General features: G+C 44.5%; 1 protein-coding gene across 4 annotated transcripts in view; it reads right to left on the bottom strand.

Annotated features, from left to right (window-relative positions):
- Positions 1–23,559, bottom strand: part of PCCA (propionyl-CoA carboxylase subunit alpha) — a 972,421-nt gene that overhangs the window by 626,163 nt on the left and 322,699 nt on the right. For all 4 annotated transcript variants that reach the window (XM_063953234.1, XM_063953235.1, XM_063953233.1 and 1 more), the window contains exon 7: positions 12,061–12,192. In XM_063953234.1, coding sequence (XP_063809304.1) covers positions 12,061–12,192 — 132 coding nt within the window. The remainder of the gene's footprint in view (positions 1–12,060; positions 12,193–23,559) is intronic.

Genomic DNA, 23,559 nt, shown 5'->3' with positions numbered 1-23,559 from the left:
AAATAATACACAACCCACGTGTAACAAATATAATTATTAATACAACAACTGCTAGTAACAGTCCGCACTGGGATGGGCGCCCAGCATCCTCTACGGACTAGGAGAAAAGGATTTACCGGTAGGTATTAAAATCATATTTTCTCTTACGTCCTAGAGGATGCTGGGGACTCCAAAAGGACCATGGGGTCTATACCAAAGCTCCAGAACGGGTGGGAGAGTGCCGACGACTCTGCAGCACCGACTGAGCAAACATAAGGTCCTCATCAGCCAGGGTATCAAACTTGTAGAACTTAGCAAAAGTGTTTGAACCCGACCACGTAGCTGCTCGGCAAAGTTAAAGTGCCGAGACCCCTCGGGCAGCCGCCCAAGATGAGCCCACCTTCCTGGTAGAATGGGCCTTCACAGACTTCGGTAACGGCAGCCCAGCCGAAGAATGAGCTTGCTGAATCTTATTACAAATCCAGCGTGCAATAGTTTGCTTAGAAGCAGGATTTCCAATCTTGTTGGAAGCATACAGGACAAATAGAGCCTCTGTTTTCCTAGTAAGAGCCGTCCTGGCGACATAAATCTTCAAGGCCCTTACAACATCAAGAGATTTTGGAACCACCACAGCATCCGTAGCCACAGGTACCACAATAGGTTGGTTTATATGAAACGAAGAAACCACCTTCGGCAGAAATTATTGTCGAGTCCTCAATTCCGCTCTATCAGAATGAAAAATCAAACATGGGCTCTTGTGAGACAAGGCCGTCAACTCGGACACTCGCCTGGCAGACGCCAGAGCCAAAAGCATGACCACTTTCCAAGTAAGAAACTTTAACTCAACCTTACGCAATGGTTCAAACCAGTGAGACATAAGGAACTGCAAGACCACTTCAAGATCCCACGGCGCCACCGGCGGCACAAATGGAGGAAGGATATGCAGCACTCCCTTCACGAAAGTCTGAACCTCTGGAAGGACGGCCAATTCTTTCTGAAAGAAAATAGATAAAGCCGAAATCTGCACTTTGATGGAGCCCAATTTCAGGCCTGCATCGACGCCTGCCTGCAAAAAATGTAGAAACCGACCCAAGTGAAACTCCTCCGCAGGAGCTGCTTTGGTTTCACACCACGAAACATACTTTCTCCAAATAAGGTGATAATGTTTTGCCTTAACCTCCTTCCTAGCTTTAAGGAGAGTGGGGATGACCTCCCCGGGAATACCTTTCCTAGCTAAGATTTGGCGCTCAACTTCCATGCCGTCAAACGCAGCCGCGATAAGTCCGGAAATACGCATGGCCCCTGCATTAACAAGTCCTCTCTTAGAGGAAGCGGCCAGGGATCTTCCACTAGCAATTCCCTCCTTGGCCAATCTGGAACGACGAGTATCGCCTGAACCCCTGTTCGTCGTACGAGCCTCAGTACCTTCGGAATGAGAGGAAGCAGAGGGAACACATACACAGACTGAAACACCCACGGAGTCACCAGGGTGTCCACTGCACTGGCCTGGGGGTCCCTTGACCTGGAACAATACCTTAGAAGCTTCTTTTTGAGGCGAGACGCCATCATGTCTATCAGAGGAATTCCCCAACGCCTTGTCACTTCTGCAAATACCTCTTGATGAAGAGCCCACTCTCACGGATGGAGATCGTGTCTGCTGAGGAAGTCTGCTTCCCAGTTGTCCACGCCCGGGAGGAAGACTGCTGACAGAGCGCTCACGTGCTGTTCCGCCCAGCGAAGGATTCTTGTGGCCTCCGCCATAGCCACCCTGCTTCTTCTTCCGCCTTGGCGATTTACGTACGCTACCGCTGTTATGTTGTCCGACTGGATCAGGACAGGAAGACCCTGAAGAAGGTTCTTTGCTTGCAGCAATCCGTTGGAAATGGCCCTCAACTCGAGAACATTTATGTGGAGACAAGATTCCTGGCTTGACCATTTTCCCTGGAAATTTCTTCCTTGCGTGAATGCGCCCCAACCTCGGAGACTTGCATCTGTTGTCAGCAGGACCCAGTCCTGGATTCCGAATCGGCGTCCCTCTAGAAGGTGAGAGCCTTGCAGCCACCACAGGAGAGAAATCCTGGCCCTGGAAGATAGACATATTTTCCGGTGCATGTGCAGGTGAGACCCGGACCATCTTTTCAGCAGATCCCACTGAAACACCCGGGCATGAAACCTGCCAAACTGAATGGCTTCGTAAGCCGCAACCATCTTCCCTAGTACCCGAGTGCATTGATGAATCGACACACTTGTCGGCCTCAGAAGCTCCCTGACCATGGTCTGGATTTCCAGAGCTTTGTCCTCCGGCAGAAACACTCTTTGTATCTCCGTGTCTAGGATCATGCCCAGGAAGGGCAGCCGAGTGGCCGGGATCAGCTGAGACTTTGGCAGATTTAGAATCCAACCGTGACGACGCAGAACCGACAGTGAGAGATCCACATTTCTTAACAACTGTTCCTTGGACCTCGCCTTTATCAGGAGATCGTCCAAGTACGGTATAACTGTGACCCCTTGCTTGCGAAAGAGGACCATCATTTCTGCCATTACCTTGGGGAAAACCCTTGGGGCCGTGGAAAGCCCAAACAGCAATGCCTGAAATTGGTAATGACAATCCTGCACCGCGAACCTCAGGAAGGCATGATGAGGGGGGTATATTGGGATGTGTAAGTAAGCATCCTTTATGTCGACTGACGCCATAAAATCACCCCCTTCGAGGCTGGAGATCACCGCTCGAAGAGACTCCATCTTGAACTTGAAAATTTTTAAGTATGGATTGAGGGATTTCAGGTTCAGAATCGGTCTGACCGAGCCGTTCGGCTTTGGCACCACAAAGAGGCTCGAATAGAACCCTTTTCCCCGATCTGACGGGGGAACCGGTACCACAACCCCCTGTTGACACAACTTTTGTATCGCATCCCTTACCACCTCTCTTTTGGGAAGAGAAGTTGGCAAGGCCGACACGAAAAAAACGATTGGGGGGCATGTCCTGAAACTCCAGTCTGTACCCTTGGGACACTATGTCTAATACCCAAGGATCCAGAGCTGAACAAACCCATACCTGACTGAAGAATCGGAGACGGCCCCCCACCAGCAGGGACTCCCCCAGGGGAGCCCCAGCGTCATGCGGTGGACTTGGTAGAGGCAGGGGAGGACTTTTGGTCCTGGGTGCCTGACACTGCAGGCGACTTCCTTCACCCTGCCTCTACCCTTTGAAGCGAGGAAGGACGAGCCCTTACCTCTTTTGTATTTATTAGGCCGAAAGGACTGCATCTGCTGATGGGGTGCCTTCTTCTGTTGTGTGGGAACATAGGGAAGAAAAGATGACTTACCCGCCGTAGCGGTCGACACCAGGTCAGCGAGGCCGTCACTGAACAAGACACTACCTTTAAAAGGGAGAGCTTCCATATTCTTCTTGGAGTCGGCATCAGCATTCCATTGGTGAACCCACAGCGCCCTCCTGGCCGAAATCGCCATGGCATTGGCTCTTGATCCCAAGAGGCCAACATCCCTCGCCGCATCCTTTAGGTAATCCGCAGCGTCCTTGATATAACCAAGAGTCAAAAGAATATTATCTTTATCAAGAGCATCCATATCAGCAGCGAAATTTTCAGCCCAGTTTGCAATAGCACTACTCACCCATACCGACGCCACAGCAGGTCTGAGCAATGCACCAGTATTTACGAAAATGGACTTCAATGTCGTCTCCAGCTTGCGATCCGCCGGATCCTTGAGAGCAGCCGTGTCAGGAGACGGAAGTGCCACCTTCTTGGACAATCGCGAGAGAGCCTTGTCCACATTTGGCGACGACTCCCATTTTTCCCTATCGGCAGAGGGGAAAGGATATGCCATCAAAATTCGCTTGGGAATCTGCCACCGTTTTTAGGCGTCTCCCAAGCCTTTTCACAAAGCTCATTCATTTCATGAGAGGGGGGAAACTTTACCTCAGGTCTTTTCCCTTTAAATAAACAAACCCTCGTGTCAGGAACGGCCGGTTCCTCAGATATACGTAAAACCTCTTTAATGGCTATAATCATGTAGTGAATACTCTTGACAACCCGTGGATGCAAAGAGGCCTCATTCAAATCGACATCGGAGTCAGAGTCCGTGTCGGTACCTGTATCTGCCATCTGGTTAAAAACACGCTTTTGAGACCCTGAGACTGCCTGTACCTGAGACAAAGCGTCCTCCACAGACTGTCTCCATGCTTGTGTCTCTTGGCGACACGGCCTCCCCAAGCAGCACACACGGACACATGCCAGCGAAAGCCAAGCTCCTTACCTGCGCTCCCGTCCCCACTGTAGCGGCGGCTGCACAGACAGGACAGCTGAGCGACGGCTCAGCTGTCCAATAATGTATAAATGAAACAGCCTGCCACTCAGTTATTGGCTGGGCACACAGGCTGCTTCATTCATACATTATTGGACAGCTGAGCCGTCGCTCAGCTCAGCTGTCCTGTCTGTGCGGCCGCCACTGCAGTGGAGACGGGAGCGCAGCACCGCAGATCGGAAGAGAGATCCGATCTGTGGTGTGGGAGGGGGCCCTTTTGGAAAGGGGGGCCCGGGGTACGTACCCCAAGGGACCCCCTTAATCCGGCTCTGGCTGCATTTACTCCCGGGTAAATGAATTCATGCTATAGGGGTATATTCAATTGGGTATGGGTCATTGGGTCGACCCAACTAAGATCGACACTCATTAGGTCGACATTGCCATTAGGTCAACATGAATTAGGTCGACATGTACTAGGTCGACAGATCAAAATGTCAACATGAGGTTTTTGACTCTTTTTGGTGTAGTTTTCTCCGTGAAGTGACTCCCCAAATTAGTGCACGGTGTCCCATCGCATGGCGAGCAAAAGTGCATCGCTTCGCTCGGCACAGATTACCGTTCCAATCGTAGTCCACGTGGATCGTTAAGTATGAAAAAATCATAAAAATTTCATTTAAAAAAAAAAACTCATGCCAGCCTTTTGACCTGTCGACCTAATGCCCATGTCGACCTAATGCATGATGACATAATGGCATTGTCGCCCTTCAGTGGTCGACCTAATGACAGTAACTCATTCAATTCCAGTCGGAAACTGCCGTCTTGTCGGAAAGACGGCAGTTTCCGACTGGAATAGGTCGGAAGGGGTTCAGACTTATTCTATCCGGGCTCAGTTTTTCTGACAAGTCGGGAAATCCGACTTGTCGGAATGCAGTTGGAATACACGCGGATCGGTGGCTTCAGAAATAGAAACAGAGCAGGTTACCTTGGATGAGAGAGGGGTATTTACATAAAATTGGTAAAAAAAAAATGCTCTGGATTTATAGAAATATTATAAATTCTCTCCACGGCTTACACAAGAGTTCTGAAATAGCTCACTTTCTGTAAGAGCTCTCCTCTTTTAGCTGTTAATCATTTCAGCCTATTGATTTACATTTATTCACGTTTAACGGTGTTAAATATGATAATGTAATGTGTTTTATTTTGGCTTAAGGGAAGTTTTAGATAGCCATTTATATGGCCTTTATATAAAATATTAATACATACATACATACACATATATATATATATATATATATATATATTTCATATGTCTTTCACATGCTTTTGTTATTTTGTAACTTGCTATTATTCATTTACATTATTTTTAGTGCTTGTTATGCATTATATATTATGTTGCATATATATAAAAAATACTAGAAATAGATAGATAGACAGACAGACAGCAGTGGCATATTTATAATGGGTGCAGTGTGTGTGGTACACACGGGCCCCTTGATCCAGAGGGGGCCCACACCGCACACACTGCACCCATTTCTTGTATACTGACATTTTTGGTGTCCATGTGTGGGCCCCCTCCTCTTCCGTAGCCGGCAGCGCTGCTGTTAGCGCTCTGAGCACTAGCGACTCTGGTATGGTGCCAGAGTCTACAGCGCATGCGCAGGTCTCTGAAAAAATGGCCACCACGCCGTAGAATATGCATGCTGGATAGTGAACCTGATCCAGCGAGAAATAGTCTGATCAGAAGCAGGACCCCCAAGTTTCTTGGAATCATACAGGACAAACAGAGAGTCCGATTTTCTGTGACGAGCAGTCCTCTTCACAAAGATTTTCAAAGCCCTCACAACATCCAAGGACTTAGAAGCAATTGAGGAGTCAGTAGCCACTGGCACCACAATAGGTTGGTTGATATGAAAAGACGACACAACCTTTAGAAGAAACTGCTTATACAACAAAGCCCTCAACTCCGACACACGTCTAGCAGAAGCTAAGGCCAACAAAGTTACAGCCTTCCATGTGTGAAACTTGACCTCAACCTCCTGTAGAGGCTCGAGCCAAGCCGATTGGAGGAACTGCAACACCACGTTAAGATCCCAGGGTGCCGGGGGCACAAAGGGAGGCTGGATGTGCATGACCCCTTTCAAGAAAGTCAGAACCTCAGGGAGGGAAGCTAGCTGTTTATGGAAATAAATGGATAGGGACGAAATCTGGACCTTTACGGATCCCAACCTCAGGCCCATATCCACACCTGTTTGCAGGAAGAGGAGAAACCGTCCCAGTTGAAACTCCACCGTAGGAAACTTCTTGGATTCACACCAAGAGACATACTTTTTCCAAATGCAATGGTAATGTTTAGACGTTACTAATTTCCTAACCTGTATCAGGGTAGGAATAACCTTGTTCGGAATGCCTTCCGAGCTAATATCTGGCGTTCAACCTCCATGCCGTCAAACGTAGCCACAGTAAGTCTTGATAAGCGAACGGCCCCTGTTGCAGTAGGTCCTCCCGAAAAGGAAGAGGCCTCGGATCTTCCAGCAGAAGACAGAGAAAATCCGCGTACCAAGCCCTCCTTGGCCAGTCCGGAGCAATGAGGATTGCCTGAACTCTTGTTCTACTTATGAGTTTTAGAACTCTTGGAATGAGTGGAAGTGGAGGAAACATGTACACTGATGGGAACACCCATGGAGACACCACGGCGTCCACTGCCATGGCTTGCGGGTCCCTTGACCTGGAACATAACTCCGATGCTTCTTGCTGAGACGGGAGGCCATCATGTCTATTTGAGGTACACCGCAAAGATCCGTCACCTCCGTGAACACCTCCGGACGGAGGCCCCACTCTCCTGTATGGAGACCATGTCTGCTGAGGAAGTCTGCTTCCCAGTTGTCTACACTCAGAATGAAGATTGCTGACAACGCCAACTCGTGTCTTTCTGCCCATAGGAGGATTCTTGTTACCTCTGACATTGCAGCTCTGCTCTTCGTTCCGCCCTGTTGGTTTATTTAGGCCACTGTCATTACATTGTCCAACTATACTTGAATGGCTCGATCTCGCAGAAGATGAGCCGCTTGGAGAAGACCATTGTAGACAGCTCTTAGTTGCAGAATGTTTATCGGAAGACTGTATTCCAGGCTTGACCACCTTTCTCGGAAGGTTACCCCCTGAGTGACAGCTCCCCATCCCCTGAGACTTGCATCCATGGTTAGGAGTATCCAATCCTGAATCCCGAACCTGCGGCCCTCCAGAAGGTGAGGTAATTGCAGCCACCATAAGAGTGAAATCCTTGCTTTCGGCGACAAACGTATTCTCTGGTGCATGTGGAGATGAGAACCCGACCACTTGTCCAGGAGATCCAGTTTGAAGGACCGAGAATGAAACCTTCCGTACTGTAGAGCCACGTAAGAGGAAACCATCTTCCCTAGAAGGCGAATGCACTGGTGAACTGATACTGGGGTGGGTTTCAGGACGTTGCGGACTATTGCTTGAACACCAATGATTTCTCCTCTGGTAGAAACACCCTCTGTACTTCCGTGTCAAGGATCATTCCCAGAAAAGAATCTCTTTGTCGGCTCCAACTGTGATTTTGGAAGGTTCAGGATCCAACCGTGTTCCCTGAGCAGATTAGTTGTGAGAACAATGGACTGCAACAACATCTCCCTGGACGAAGCCTTTATCAGCAGATCGACCAGATATGGGATTATGTACACCCCCTGCCTGTGGAGGAGAACCATCATCTCTGCCATCACCTTGGTGAACACCCTCGGTGCTGTGGAGAGGCCGAATGGTAATGCCTGGAACTGAAAAGTGACTGTCTAACAGTGCGAATCAGAGATAAGCCTGATGCGGCGGCCAAATCAGAATGTGGAGGTACGCATCCTTGATATCCAGGAATACCAGGAACTCCCCCTCCTCCAGACCTGAGATCACCGCACTCGGAGACTCCATTTTGAATTGGAACTCCCTCACAAAAGGGGTTTAGCGATTTCAAGTTCAAAATTGGCCTGACCGAACCAACCGGTTTCGGTACCACGAATAGGTTCGAATAATAACCTTTGTTTTGCATATGAAGTGGAACTGGGACAATGACCTGTGACTTTTCCAATTTTTGGATGGCTTCTTGTAGGACAGCCCGGTCTGCCAATAAAGCTGGCAAGCCTGATTTGAAGAAATGGTGAGGCGGGAGTTCTTGAAACTCCAGTCTGTACCCGCGGTTGCCGTGGAAATCCACGCATCCAACGCCTCCCCAAATAGAGCCTGACCTGTGTAGGGTAGGTTCTATACACCTCTCCTGGATTCCGTGTCGGCAGACCATTGGCGTAGCCAGAGTCCCCTGCGAGCCGAGACAGACATGGAAGATATCCCTGCAGCCATCGAACCCAGGTCTTTCATGGATTCCACCATAAATCCTCCAGAATCCTGTATGTTACATAAAAACAATTCAACGTAACTTTTATCCATTGTATCCAAGTCGTCAAGCAACACGCCTCACCACTTTATAATAGCCTTAGAAATCCATGCAAAGGCAATAGTAGGTCGCAGTGTGGCCCCTGAAACCGTGTATATGAATTGGAGTGTAGTGTCAATTTTGTGATCTGCCAATTCTTTTAACACGGTAGATCCCGGGACAGGTAAAACCACCTTCTTTGACAGTCTGGAAACAGATGCATCAACTATGCGAATCAGAGATAAGCCTGACGCGGCAGCCAAATCGGAACGTGGAGGTACGCATCCTTGATATCCAGAGCTACCAGGAACTCCCCCTCCTCCAGACCTGAGATCACAGCACTCGGAGACTCCATTTTGAATTTGAACTCCCTCAGAAAAACGGTTTAGCGATTTCAAGTTCAAAATTGGCCTGACCGAACCAACCGGTTTCGGTACCACGAATATGGTTTTCCCATTTCTTTCTATCCTCCTCAGGGAAGGGAAAAGCAATCAGAACCTTTCTTGGGATCTGGAATTTTTTCTCTGGGTTTTCCCAGGATTTTACAAATATAGCGTTTAATTCTTTAGATGCTGGGAAGGTTAGCGAGACTTTCTTATTATCCCTGAAGTAAGCCTTCTGAACCTGCTCAGGTGTTGTGTCAGCAATATTCAACACATCTCTAATGGCCTCAATCATCAAATGCACTCCTTTTGCAAGAGATGTCGCCACCCACAGCACATCTCCATCACCATCTGCCGTGTCAGAATCGGTATCCGCATAATCTTGTATAATCTGGGCAAAAGCACGTTTTTGAGGGTGTACGCCAGGGGCCCCAGAAGGAACAGAACTGGATCAAACCACCATAGAATTCTGTAACACCTGAGTTGCAGTCTCAGTCTGTGCTACCCTAGTAGAAACCTGAGAAATCATACCGTTAAGAGAGGCCAACCACTCGTGCTCCCTTGCAGGGATCTGTAAAAAAAACAGTACAATCCTGATTACATGGAATGGGATCATCCTGAGAGGAATTATCCTGTGCAGCATATGAAACAGAGTCCCTAGACATGGTTTTTGGAGACCGCAAACACTACACACACACACAGAGGGAAAGGACTGATACAGTTTCCCCCTAAGAATGCCAAGAGAGCCACAGAGATTGGAGCCAACCCATACACAGAGCTTTTTTAGATAGAGGGAAGCCACTACCCAGCGCCTACTGTACACCTTAATAGGCTACACAGCATTTACACAGCCTCCCTTCATCCCCTCTACAAACCCCTGGTACCGTACAGGATAGCTGGAGTTGATTTGGAGAGACAGCTCTCCCTGTCAGCGTCTCCACAGTGATCTGCAGGCAGGAAAAATGGCGCAGAACCCTGCTGGGTCCGCTCTGAGAAGCTCCGCCCTCTTTCATGGTGCTGCTTGCCGCTCCACTGTTCGTTTATACTGGCCTGAGGATTATGTTGGCACAGGAACCGGGGCCCCTGACAGACCTCAATACCAGTGTAGGGTACAGCGCTGGCTCAGGGCGCCCCTCACAGCACCACTGAGCCTCCCTCCCACCCTGTTGCCGCCATCTTCACACCGGCTCAGACCCCTCAGGGCGGATACTACTCCCCCCCCCCCCTTAGTCCCACGAAGCAGGGAGGCTGTTGCCAGCAGCCTCCCTGTGCCTAAACTCTAATAAAAAAATAAAACCAGAGAAACTCCTATGGAGCTCCCCTAGCTGTGACCGGCTCCTCCGGGCACATTTTCTAAACTGAGTCTGGTAGGAGGGGCATAGAGGGAGGAGCCAGCCCACACTCTCAAACTCTTAAAGTGTCAATGGCTCCTGGTGGACCCGTCTATACCCCATGGTACTAATGTGGACCCCCGCATCCTCTAGGACGTAAGAGAAAAGGAATAAAAATTACAATAGGTAGGAGGCCCTTGAGTTTATGATCTGCCTAGGTAAAGTGATATATCAAGAGTCAAGCAAGACAAAATCAAGTGCTAAAAAAAGTCTCTCATTTCTGTGTGTTCTACTAAACCTGTGGCTTCTTGTCGTGATGAGTTTTTAAAAACATGGATCTCAAGGCATCCTAGCAGTCCAGGTTCTTAGGATATCCATGGTTGAGCACAGATTGTTAAATTAAAAATTACTGAGGTATACTAACCTGGAGAAGGCATAAGGAAGTGATAAACCAGGGATAAATGCAAGGTGATAAATGCAGCAGCCAATCAGCTCCTGTTAATTTACATATTGAAGCTTAATGACTGGTGCATTTATCACCTTGCATTTATCCCTGGTTTATCACTTCCTTATGCCTTCTCCAGGTTAATACATCTGCCCCATGGTATGTGTGCGCAACCACGGGTATCCATAAAACGTAGACCATTGAGTTGCCTCAAAGACAGAGTTTGGGAACCACTGTCCTAAACTCATTAAGATAAGAAGACCTAAATAAACCTCAACACAAACTTATCTAATACATTTATTTGAACCAATGATATTTAATTGCAGTGTTTCTGTAAACAGTACTGCATGAGGCGAAATAGAAAACCACTTTTATAATTTTAAATTCAGAGTAGAATTGTTGTCCTATGCAACTAAACATCACATACAGATGTGGTCACGCTCATTTTGCTGCGATCGCGCCTCGTTAGGTGTGACCATGTGCACGTCTGAGGCGCACCTGCGTCTTAGCCTAGCCGTGCATGCTCCTTTAGCGCAGATGTAACCACAATGAGCTTTGCCATATCTGTATGTAAAAATGGAAAATTCTATTTTGTTAAGTGGGAAATTAAATTGTTTTATCATGTGCACAAACAGTAATGGGCACCCGTTGTAGAAATTCAACTGTAGTTCCGATCAGGCTCCTATTACTTTTGATACGCCCAAAAGCACTGGGTTTTGATGCATCGAGAGACAAAACTCGCCTAAAAGCCTGGTTGCAATGCGAAAAGTCCAATTTGGGACACTTTTTACACATTTCTGCTCACCACCTCAGGAGACTGTGAGCAGAATTGGTGTCAGCGGCACTCTTGCCTGAACGGCAGAACAACTGAATAGCTGCCAGCCGTTGCGCAAACAACAACTGAATCATCCCCAAAGATTCTCACATATCTGCACTATGTACATTTGATGGCAAAGATTTGTATGTAATCTGTACACATGTATATTTTTAGTGTCCTTTTTTTATTTGGGAATCATAACAGTTCACTTACTGTTACCTGGGATAAACATTTCTACCATTCTGCGTAACAGATTAAATGTGGATAAAAACATGGATGTAAGTACAGTTACATGTATATGATGAAATAATGGTAGATGCAGCATTTTCCTGGCACTGTACACCTTGCCTAGAAGCTTAGTTACCATATCTGGGCCATATAATAGCAATGCAGTTGCTCACCTTGACCACCCCGTCAAAGCCAGGGATGGTGTTCACATTTGCATTCTTGGCTAATAACTTGCTTTCAATCTTGTCTCCCATAGCTTGAATAGCATGTGTGTCAGGACCAATGAAGGTTACGCTTTCTGCTGCCTGTGGAGACAATGATAGTTTTATATGTTATTGGGTGTTATCTGTGGTCTCACACTTTAGTGGAACCTTAAAATTGTTTAAAACAATTTAACGAACTTGTCAAGCAAACAAAGTAGGTTTACATGTAATCAAATCTACTTATTCATTATAGATTTTGTGTCCCTGTGACCTTTTTATACTGCAGTATCTGTGTCTGTGTGTGTGTGTGTGTGTGTGTGTGTGTGTGTGTGTGTGTGTGTGTGTGTGTGTGTGTGTGTGTGTGTGTGTGTGTGTGTGTGTGTATCTATATATCTAAATAAAACAAACTGGAACAGCCCGGCACTCCACTCCAAATGTAGACAACTGCTGTGGTGCCCTCCTAGTCAGGAACACAGAGTCCCAGATAGACAAACGTGGTGATGTGGGCGGCACTCCACACAGACTTCGCAGCATGAGTAAAACAATACTTTATTGGGCCCAATAAAGTATTGTTTTACTCATGCTGCGAAGTCTGTGTGGAGTGCCGCCCACATCACCACGTTTATATATCTATCTATATATATATATATATATATATATATATATATATATATATATACATACATACATACATACACACACACACACACACACACACACACTATATAATAGCCCAGATCTGTGACGCTGTGTCTAAGGCTGGGTGTGGCTAGGAGCTCTCATTGGGTTAGTGACAGGTCTATAACACCCAGTCCACAGCTGATTGGGTGAGAAACGCCCTCCCACACAGGTTACATCCAATGGGAGGCTCTGCCCTTTGGCTGCTGTGTGTTACCAGAGCAGGGTTAACAATGCGGCTGATAGAGCTGCAGCTCCAAATCCACACCCCAAAATAGGCCCACTGCATCAGCAGCAACATACCCTACAACAATTTACACATAAAAAACGCTACAAATTCGAAAAGGGGGAGTGGCCACGGGTACTGTGGCGTGGCCACGCCCCTTTTCCTATACTTTCAATGGACGTTTGGAGAGCCAAAAATTGGTAAAGTCCATAAAAAAAAGGTACTGTACCTGCCAAAAAGGTACAGGTGGAGGGCATACCTCCCAACATGACCTCTCCAGATCGTAGATTTGTTAGCAATTGGGCAAAACCATGTGCACTGCAGGTGTGGCAGATATAACATTTGCAGAGAGAGTTAGATTTGGGTGGGTTATTTTGTTTCTGTGCAGGGTAAATACTGGCTGCTTTATTTTTATAGTATAGTTTAGATTTCAGTTTGAACACGCCCCACCCAAATCTAACTCTCTGCAAATGTTATATCTGCCCCCCCCTGCAGTGCACATGGTTTTGCCCAACTGCTAACAAATTTGCTGCTAGGATCAGGTCTGAATTACCCCCACTAAAGATAAAATATAACTGGTCTTCTACAAATGACGTTCCCATTTTTTTAAGTCTAAAGGGCCATACACACTAGACGATTATTTTGACCAATATGGCCAATACCGACGATTGTGAACGATATATCGTTCACATCGTCTAGTGAGTATGATCCTAGCAATCAACGATGTGTGCACCCGCGCTCGTTGATTGCAAGTTGGCGGTCGGAGGTGCTGCATGCTCAATGTGAGCAATGTCACTTGTGACATTGCTCATCACGGCATGTGTGTACGGAGACATTTTTTATACCCACTGCCCACCAATTATATTTCCACTGTGCCACCAACGTAATAAAAAATTTAATTATAATGGGTTCTAAGATAGATATATATATATATATATATATACACACACACACAGTTCTGGATGGCAGCACCCCCACAATGTACGTAACTGCCCGGTGCCCTCCTTAACTCCGCAACTTAGCCACGGGTCCTTTATACAAAACGATGCAGGCGGCACTCGGACAAACTGGACAGTATGCGCAGGTAAGTAATCAGGTTAGTACTTACCTGCGCATACTGTCCAGTTTGCATCGTTTTGTATATATATATATATATATATATACACACACACACATACACATAAATAAATATATATATATATATATATATATATATATATATATATGAAATAATTTTATTTATATAGCGCTCTTTCTCCAATAGAGCTCAAGGCGCTTCTACATATTTTATATAAAGTCCAAAGGTGCGGCACTCCTTGTGGCTTGAATAAAGGACAATAGCAGGGCATGCGTGTAGAAAACGTTTCAATGCCTTTATTGTGGCATTGTCATCAGGTCTTTTTTTGCCGCAATAAAGGCATTAAAACGTTGTCTGCGCGCATGCCCTGCTGTTGTCCTTTATTCTAGCCTCTAAGAGTGCCACACCTTTGGACTTTATGTGACTATTATTTGTGGAGGCGCAGTAACGCTGTCTTAATGGGAGAGCAGGGCACTCTGGTCTGTATATATTTTATATATATATATTTTTTTTTTTTTATTTATTGAACCTATTATAATGATTTTTTTATTAAGTTGGTGGCACAGTGGAAATTGGTGCAGCAGTGGGTGATAAAAAAACTTCATTGGTTCCCCCTTCTACAGCCGTGCCCACACATCCAGAAATACCTCCCCAATACTAAAATATGTTAAAAAAAAAAAAAAAGGTGTCAATTCCAAAGATATCTTTGATCTTTCAAATTGTTTGAAAAATTGCTTGGTGTGTACACTCAATTTCGTTTGCAAAAAACAGGGAAACGGCTGCGCAGTGTATCAGGGAAAAAATGAAAAGAGCCAACGTTTTGTTTAAAAATTAACACAATTTATTAACCATGAATACTGAATAAAAATATGCTTTTCATAAAACTAATAATTTAAAAGTTAGTAGTATGTATAACTGTATAATGAAACACACCTTGATGAATATAGGTATCGTAGGAAATTTAGGAGCAGCTTATATAAGGAGACTTGTTGAAGATCCGTAATTACTCACAAGGTTTTCACTTGTAGATTCATTTGTATAGATGATAAATGAAAAACGGTCCCAAATAGTGCACAATGTGCCCGTCACAAAGCTGTGTTGCTGTAATGTATACCTCTCCTGTGGGCTGGTCCGAGATCTTTAACAAGTCTCCTTATATAAGCTGCTCCTAAATTTCCTACGATACCTATATTCATCAAGGTGTGTTTCATTATACAGTTATACATACTACTAACTTTTAAATTATTAGTTTTATGAAAAGCATATTTTTATTCAGTATTCATGGTTAATAAATTGTGTTAATTTTTAAACAAAACGTCGGCTCTTTTCATTTTTTCCCTGATACACTGCGCAGCCGTTTCCCTGTTTTTTGCAATCTCTATATAACACACACCTAGTGTTGTCGGCTGCGCGCCATATCAGGGAAATTTTGGTATTTTATAGTCTATTACTTGGGCGCTTTCAAGCAGTTATTTAGTTTTTTTGTTTCGTTAATTCAATTTCGTTTGTCAGGGCTCTGGGGTGTTCAAGGGAAATTGCTCATCTTCCACATTGGTCATGTCTTCTAGTGTGTAGGGCCCTTAAGCTCATTAGAATGGAGGATGCCTGTGAATAGGTTATGAGACATTTTTTAGATGGAGTAAGTACATTGAAGGATACTGCATCCTGATACTTTATACCACCTTTTGCAGAATATAGTGAATAACAGAGGGCAATAGCTCTAAATGTCAAACAACTTAAGTTCCCACAACTTAAGGGAAGTTAACATATATATCCTTAACAATTATTAGCAGCTCATTTATATAAGGGAGCAGGTATTTCCAGTTTAGCCCTTCTTTAATCAGTCAATTCACTGAGAGCAGCAGATACATGAATACACAATACTAGAAACATGAAAGGAGTCCACGTGAATTAATCTATTAAATAATAAAATCATAACACCCCCTCCAAATATCTGAGATAATAAGATAATTTAGAAAAAATATATTTAATTTGTTTACACCTGCCCTCCTGCATTACATTGCTTTATCAAGCCCCCATCTGTGTTGTAAACCATGTATTTATAATAGTCTCTGAGCAGTTCATATGACACAAAACTGAATGGCTTAAATATACAATATACAAGCTTACATACATATGAAGCCAAGCTGCTGATACACCCGAAGGTTTACACAATATGGTTTGTCAATTTCATAACAAGCAACAGAACACACACACACACACACACGTGTATATATAGATATATATCTATATCTGAAAAGGAGTAGCGCTAAAATGTAAATGATTGGATTGGTATAGTGATATTATAACAATGTATTATATTAAAAAGTATAAAAAAGCTTAAAACAACTATCTCCTCGTGTATCAAGTAAAAAACAGGTAATAAATAAATATAGCTCTCATATAAGTCTGTTTGCAATTAGACCCCTCCTTTCATCACCTCTCGGCTCTTGTGACCGTTCCTTTGAGTGTCTGAACCAACCCCGGATCCACTACCAGCCTGTCTTTGCATCACAAAGAGGCAAAATTACAGCACCCACCGCATCTGATGAGGACAAAAACTCCTATCATGGACACTAACTCATGGAAGCCTTTCCACCTCTAATATACGGTGACCAGTAACTATTCAACTGCCGAATTGTGCCGAGTGCAATTATATCCTAATTGGGACTAGTGGACATACCTAGGTACAAATTCAGGAACAGACACCAATCGGTCTAATTGCAAACAGACTTATATGAGAGCTATATTTATTCATTACCTGTTTATTACTTGGTACACGAGGAGATAGTTGTTTTAAGCTTTTTTATGCTTTTTAATATAATAAATTGTTATAATATCACTATACCAATCCAATCATTTAAATTTTAGCGCTGCTCCTTTTCAGATTGTTTATATTCCTCAGGAGTGACTCTCTTGTTTCTTAAGCAGCTGCTTGGCGTAGCGACCACATATTGGGGGTCATTCCGAGTTGTTCGCTCGTTGCTGATTTTCGCTATACTGCGATTAGTCGCTTACTGCGCATGCGCAAGGTTCGCAGAGCGCATGCGCTTAGTTATTTTACACAAAAGTTAGGTATTTTACTCACGGCATAACAAAGCTTTTTCATCGCTGTGCTGATCGTAGTGTGATTGACAGGAAGTGGGTGTTTCTGGGCGGAAACTGGCCGTTTTATGGGAGTGTGCGGAAAAACGCAGGCGTTCGAGTTGCAAAACGCAGGAGTGGCTGGAGAAACGGGGGAGTGGTTGGGCAAACGCTGGGTGTGTTTGTGACGTCAAACCAGGAACGAAAAGGACTGAGCTGGTCGCAATGGCTAAGTAAGTCTGGAGCTACTCAGAAACTGCTAAGAAATTTCTATTCGCAATTCTGCTAATCTTTCGTTCGCACTTCTGCTAAGATAAGATACACTCCCAGAGGGCGGCGGCTTAGCGTGTGCAATGCTGCTAAAAGCAGCTAGCGAGCGAACAACTCAGAATCACCCCCATTGAGCGCCTGTTTCTTCTTGATAAGAAGTTTTTTTGCATATATCTACATCTAAACAAGTTGGATAGGGAAAAAAGCTACAATAGGGATTTAGTCGCAAAACAATAAATAAGAAAACATATAAAATACTGTTCTTACAACAAAGTTTTCAGAATGTAAAGTAATTAAATAAAAATTGCGGTACATGGGTATGTAACCATACTATACTCACTTGTGTTCGGTAATAACATTGGTGTTAAGAGAGATAAAAGATGATCAGGTTAACATGCATTGCAGCATGTGCATCTAACATTACCTATATGTACAGTAATACAGAGGTACAGCTTGAAGTAGCCTATACTAATGATGTGCACAGTGTCGGACTTGGGCATGAAGGGCCCACCAGGGAAATGCAATCATAGAGGCCCACTTAAGGGCGTTGCCATATGCTGGAAGGGGTGTGGTCACGTGACCAGAGAGGAGTGGCCAGCCATTATAGGTGCAACCTAGCATAGTATATAAAGAAAAAGAGCTCTACCTCGCTGCCCACTTCAACCTGTTCTGTATGTGCCTGGGTTACACCGGGAGAGAAAAGTAGTATATGTGCCTAGGTTACACCAGGAGAGAAAAGTAGTATACGCACATGGGTTACACCGAGAGAGAGCAGTAGTATATGCTCTTGGGTTACAGCAGGAGAGAACAGTAGTATATATGCCTGGATTACACCAGGAGAGAACAGTAGTATGTGTGTCTGGGTTACACCAGGAGAGAACAGTAGTATATGTGCCTGGGTTACACCAGGATAGAATAGTAGTATGTGTGTCTGGGTTACACCAGGATAGAATAGTAGTATGTGTGTCTGGGTTACACCAGGAGAGAACAGTAGTATATGCGCCTGGGTTACACCAGGAGAGAGCAGTAGTACATGTGCCTGGGATACACTAGGAGAGAACAGTAGTATATATGCGGCTGGTTTACTCCGGTAGAGAACAGTAGTATACACGCCTGGGTTACATCGGGAGAGAACAGTAGTATACACGCCTGGGTTACACTGGGAGAAAACAGTAGTATATACGCGCCTGGGTTACACCGGGAGAGAACAGTAGATACAAATAATGACCCCAGTAGTGCCAGATACTCATAATGACCCAGTACAGTGCCAGATACACAGATGCCCCAGTAGTGCAGTGCCAGATACACAGATGCCCCAGTAGTGCAGTGCCAGATACACAGATACCCCCAGCAGTGCCAGATACACATATGCCCCAGTAGTTCAGTGCCAGATACACAGAATTCCCTTTAGTAATGCCAGATACACATACGTTCCCATCAGCGCAGGATACATATACGCCCCCAGCAGTGCCAGATACATATACGCCCCCAGCAGTGCCAGATAAATATACGCCCCCAGCAGTGCCAGATATATATATATACGCCTCCAGCAGTGCCAGATACACATATGCCCCCAGCAGTGCCAGATACATATATGCCTCCAGTAGTGCCAGATACACATATGCCCACAGTGCCATATACACAGATACTGCCTCAACCATGCTGCACACTGCCGCCGCCTGGGCTCTGCCGCTGCTCCCGCTGCTGCTCTTGTGTCTGAGGTCTCTGACTCTGCCTCACACAGTCACCACCGCAGCCCGGGATCACCTGCTTCTCCCCATGGCTGAGGGATTGGGAGGAGCGCGCAGCGTGCGCCTCTTCTCCCCCACAGTCCGACACTGCCCTGTATAGACACCATAAACCTGCCAACACTGCCAATTCCAAATCAGTATAGTGTCAGAAACATAAATCTCTGTGTACAGGGTCAGGTGTGGACTCTCTGTGCATCTAATGATTGCCATTTGCAGCACCAGTGTCAGGACACCTAACATAACAGGCATCTCACTATTCACCAGTGACCTCTGTGAGATGAAGATGCAGATCCACAGCCATCACTAAGTGGCTGTTGACTGGCAGGAGCTTGTTAAACACAGGCTGGGATGAGGGTTGGGCACCGCCACTGCAGGGGATCACCTGCTGCTCCCCGGTGGCCCAGTCCGAGCCTGGATGTGCATGGTGGGGACAGAAAATCCATGTCTCTTACTGATTACACAATGTGGTCATAGCCCTCACACATTCAGTTTTCATTTGTAGCACAATATTTTATAGTCTCTTGCTTTCTCTATGTCTGTCTGGCTTTCTCTATTTTTTTTCTGTTTATTTACATGTATGATTTACGTCTTAGCATGATATGCATAACTTAATAAACCAGTGATTCTCAAACTGTATGCAGTGGCACCCTGGGGTGCCTTGGGGTACTTGCAGGGGTGCCTTGGATTAGTGATCCAGGAAAAAAATTAAAATTATTTATGGTCAATGTAATAAAACCAGTGCTGGTGGCTGCCAATCATAAAATATATGACAAACATAAGCAATTCCTGTCCCACACCACATAACTGACCATAAGGATGACATATAAACACAATTAATTGAATTTAATATCGCTTTCTTAATTTCTCAATAAGAAACTTTTGGCCTAGGGGTGCCGTGAAAATTTTTTTGATACTCTAGGGCACCGTGATTCAAAAAAGTTTGGGAACCACTGTAATAAACTAAACATTTCAATTCTCAGTTCCTCACCAATAAATGCCACTGGTAAAATTAAAACCACATTCTGGCAATTAGTACTTGGCTAGTGTGGTAAAACACTTGAACTCTAACCTATAAAACATTTAATTGTTGCTTTTAAAAGATTTCTCAATTAACAGTGCAAACATTTTTTACATTAACAGTTTTTATTGAAATTCAAACAAATTATGGGGTACAGAAAAAAAAGAGAGAGAGAGAAGGAGCAAAAGGAGGATATGGTACATAAAGGGACCCATAATACCAGACAAAATAAAAGAAGACAGGTATATATAAATTCCTGCACCCTCACCAGCATAATGTATCCCAAATGAAGTCCAACTCTATATAGGTATTGTTCCATAACATGGAATAAAAGGCACTCAACAGTCTTGTCCAGTTTAGATCAACAAAAGTCACAAGATTTGTTGGTGTAAGTCCAGAATATACCAACATTTAGGTCACTCCAGGCACCTCTCTCAAGATTCAGAGTATATACATGTTTATACATATACATGTTTTCATGGCATCCCTAAGCCAAACGTTTCTTATTGAAAAGTGTTCCAAAATTTATTAAATTAAGTTAATTGTGCTTACCTGACATTCTTAGGTATTGTTCGATGGCGGTGCACAGGGTTGCACTTCTGTTTGGCCACATATTTTACAATTTACAGCCAGAACTGGTTTAGCCTATCACATTGACCATAAATATTTTCATTTGGTCCTGGACCAGCAAACCATGGCACCAAATGGACTCTTACGACATAGCCCTGGTTCCTAGTTACCTCACTGGGATGCAAGGACATTGACAAGTGACATTTAGGTATAGGCAGCACTTTCCTGCCATAATAAAAACTGTATTTTAAATAATGCAAAGAACTCTGCTGACATAAATTTATCATTGGCAGTTGCTAAGAGTTATTGTGGCTATACACACACCTCTCCGCAAAACTACTGAGCAATATGATGAGAGTTTTGATCATGCATGAGTCATGGTTACCAAATCTAAAATTCAATGTACCACATTTGGGGACAGACACAGGCATCATCTAAACTTACTGTACATTCACCATCCAACTGAAATGACATCCAGTAGACCCGGATCAGATGTTAAACCATCTTTGAGTCCCATATGATGCAATAAATATCCAATTACAACTAAAATTGCAAACTACATTGGTACATGATGTACTAGAACACATCAAATGTAATTTAGTTTCTCTCCACATTAACATATATAAATAGTAAACTACTAACACCACCTGGCCCTAGTCCATGTAACTGGTGAACGGTCCCTTCATATACTGCTACAGCATCATTTAGAGTTGTTGGTCTGAAAGATTTATAGCAACACCCCAAGCTTATGTCAACATGGCACGTACATTATTATGTCTTTTACTAGTGGGCTTGGTTTTAATGTCTTAAAACTTGACTATAAAATAGTAACAAATCCAACAGAACACTTATGCCTGTGTGCACTCTTGTGTTATCAGTGAGATCATTTTCTGTGGTCTTCAGCCAACCTGATTAAAGTGGGATTAGTAGACCACTATCTAACTGGTGTTAAATTCTGTACTGATGTTTCAGATAATTTCCAAGAACACGTGGTTTAAAATCCCTTCACCTACGAACATCAGTAACTAATTAGTAAGATCTACATCTCTTGAAACAGATACTTACAACCAAGATTGTATAACACACTGCACAGTGCTTATCGCTGAAGAACAACAGACATGAGTGAAAGAACAAGGTATTATTTACTCCTATAGATCCAGATGACTGCACTTTCCTTAATCTCAGATGTGATTTGCAATTATATGGATAAAAGAATAAATCCTAACTTTAAATGTAACCAATTACTACCAGGAGCTGACATCCTTGTGGCTATAAATAAGAACAGACGACTCTACAGTTTAAGTGAAACACGTGCTGATTGATTAGGGCGTGGGAACTAGAACAAACTGACCAATCCCCATTCATTTCTTTGGAGAGTGTCCCCAAGTGACTTCTTTCATGGCGGGACTCTGGGAAGAGCAGTAGCATAATTTTTTGTATTGCCAAGATTCGAGAATGGACTGAAGAGGATATGAATCTACATTTTGAGAGAGTAATAAATGGGGGGGGGGGGGGGAGAATGGGTAATATCAGGGTGTTTTTATTTATTAAAATATCATATCCTGTGTCTCCTGTCAACTTATATTATATAGATATATATCTTTTTTTTTTTTACCAATGGAGGACTGGTACCAGTGGACACTTGATGTCTGAAATACTGGCCCTTGCTGTTCAACAAGTACCACCACGACCAGGCAACCATGCTGGGACCTGTAATCCAACTGTAATGAACAAATTATTATTGAAACTTTTAATAACATGATTACCTCCACACCCAAACCCCATGGGTGCGGAGAGGAGGCTAGTTGTCATTGCAGATGCGGGAAGGGGTGTTTGACACGACACTTCCCTAGGGATTCCAGACTTTGGCTGACCAATGTGGAGCTGGATGACATTATGGCAAGGGGACCCCACGCCATGTCCCCTTGCAACAGCTCCAGCTGCTCTGACTGATTTAGCCTAGTGCTGGTTTTTGAAAAATAGAGGGGATCCCATGCCATTTTCTCTCTCTACTTATACCAGCCTATGCTCAGAGGCCCAGTACTGGCTAATAAGGTTTTTTTTTGTTTGTTTTTTTGTGGGGGGGGGGGGGGGGGAGGAGGGGGGAGATATATATATATATATATTCATTCAAAAACTTTTAAGACTTATTATTAAAACAAAGCTTACATAAACTTGCATGCAGAACCAGGTCTATAATTTGGGAAAGTTTACAAATCAGCTTTGTTTGTATTTTTATAATTAAAAAAACATTGATAATGAACCAATATTGTATTGTGCTCTAAAGTCGGGAACTTGTCGGTTTCTCGTTGGTTTGGCCTTCGTTATGGTTTGAAGAACCAATGGAACAATGTTCTAAAAAGCAAAACCCCCCTTAAAGTAGCTTCTGATTTTGAGAAAGGATATAGGGGGTCATTCAGAGATGAACGCAAAACGCTGCATATGCAGCAGGATCTGCGTTCATCTCTGCACATGCTGAGGGCCGCCCAACACAGGGCAAGGCCGCACAGCATGAGTGTGGCCGCCTCCCGATGTGCTCGTAATCATATTGCGAACGCATCAAGTCTAGGGTTGACCCCTGGCAGCGCAGATTATCAGCGGTCATGTTTTTTTTATCTAAGTGGCTGCATGTGACGTCACACAGCCGCTCCCCCAAAACAGTATTGGCCCGCCCCCATTCGTGTCGTCCCCCCAACGACGCCTCGCCGCCCCGAAAATGCCTGCCGCTGTCAAACACATTGTGGTCGCATCCATAGGGGATGTGACTGCAATGTGATGCCCATGCGGCCGCTGC

Source organism: Pseudophryne corroboree, chromosome 2 (genome assembly GCF_028390025.1).
Source record: "Pseudophryne corroboree isolate aPseCor3 chromosome 2, aPseCor3.hap2, whole genome shotgun sequence".
In the NCBI taxonomy this organism is placed as follows: domain Eukaryota; kingdom Metazoa; phylum Chordata; class Amphibia; order Anura; family Myobatrachidae; genus Pseudophryne; species Pseudophryne corroboree.
Note: the sequence above shows the minus strand (reverse complement) of the source record. Positions and strands in the feature narration are given on the sequence as shown.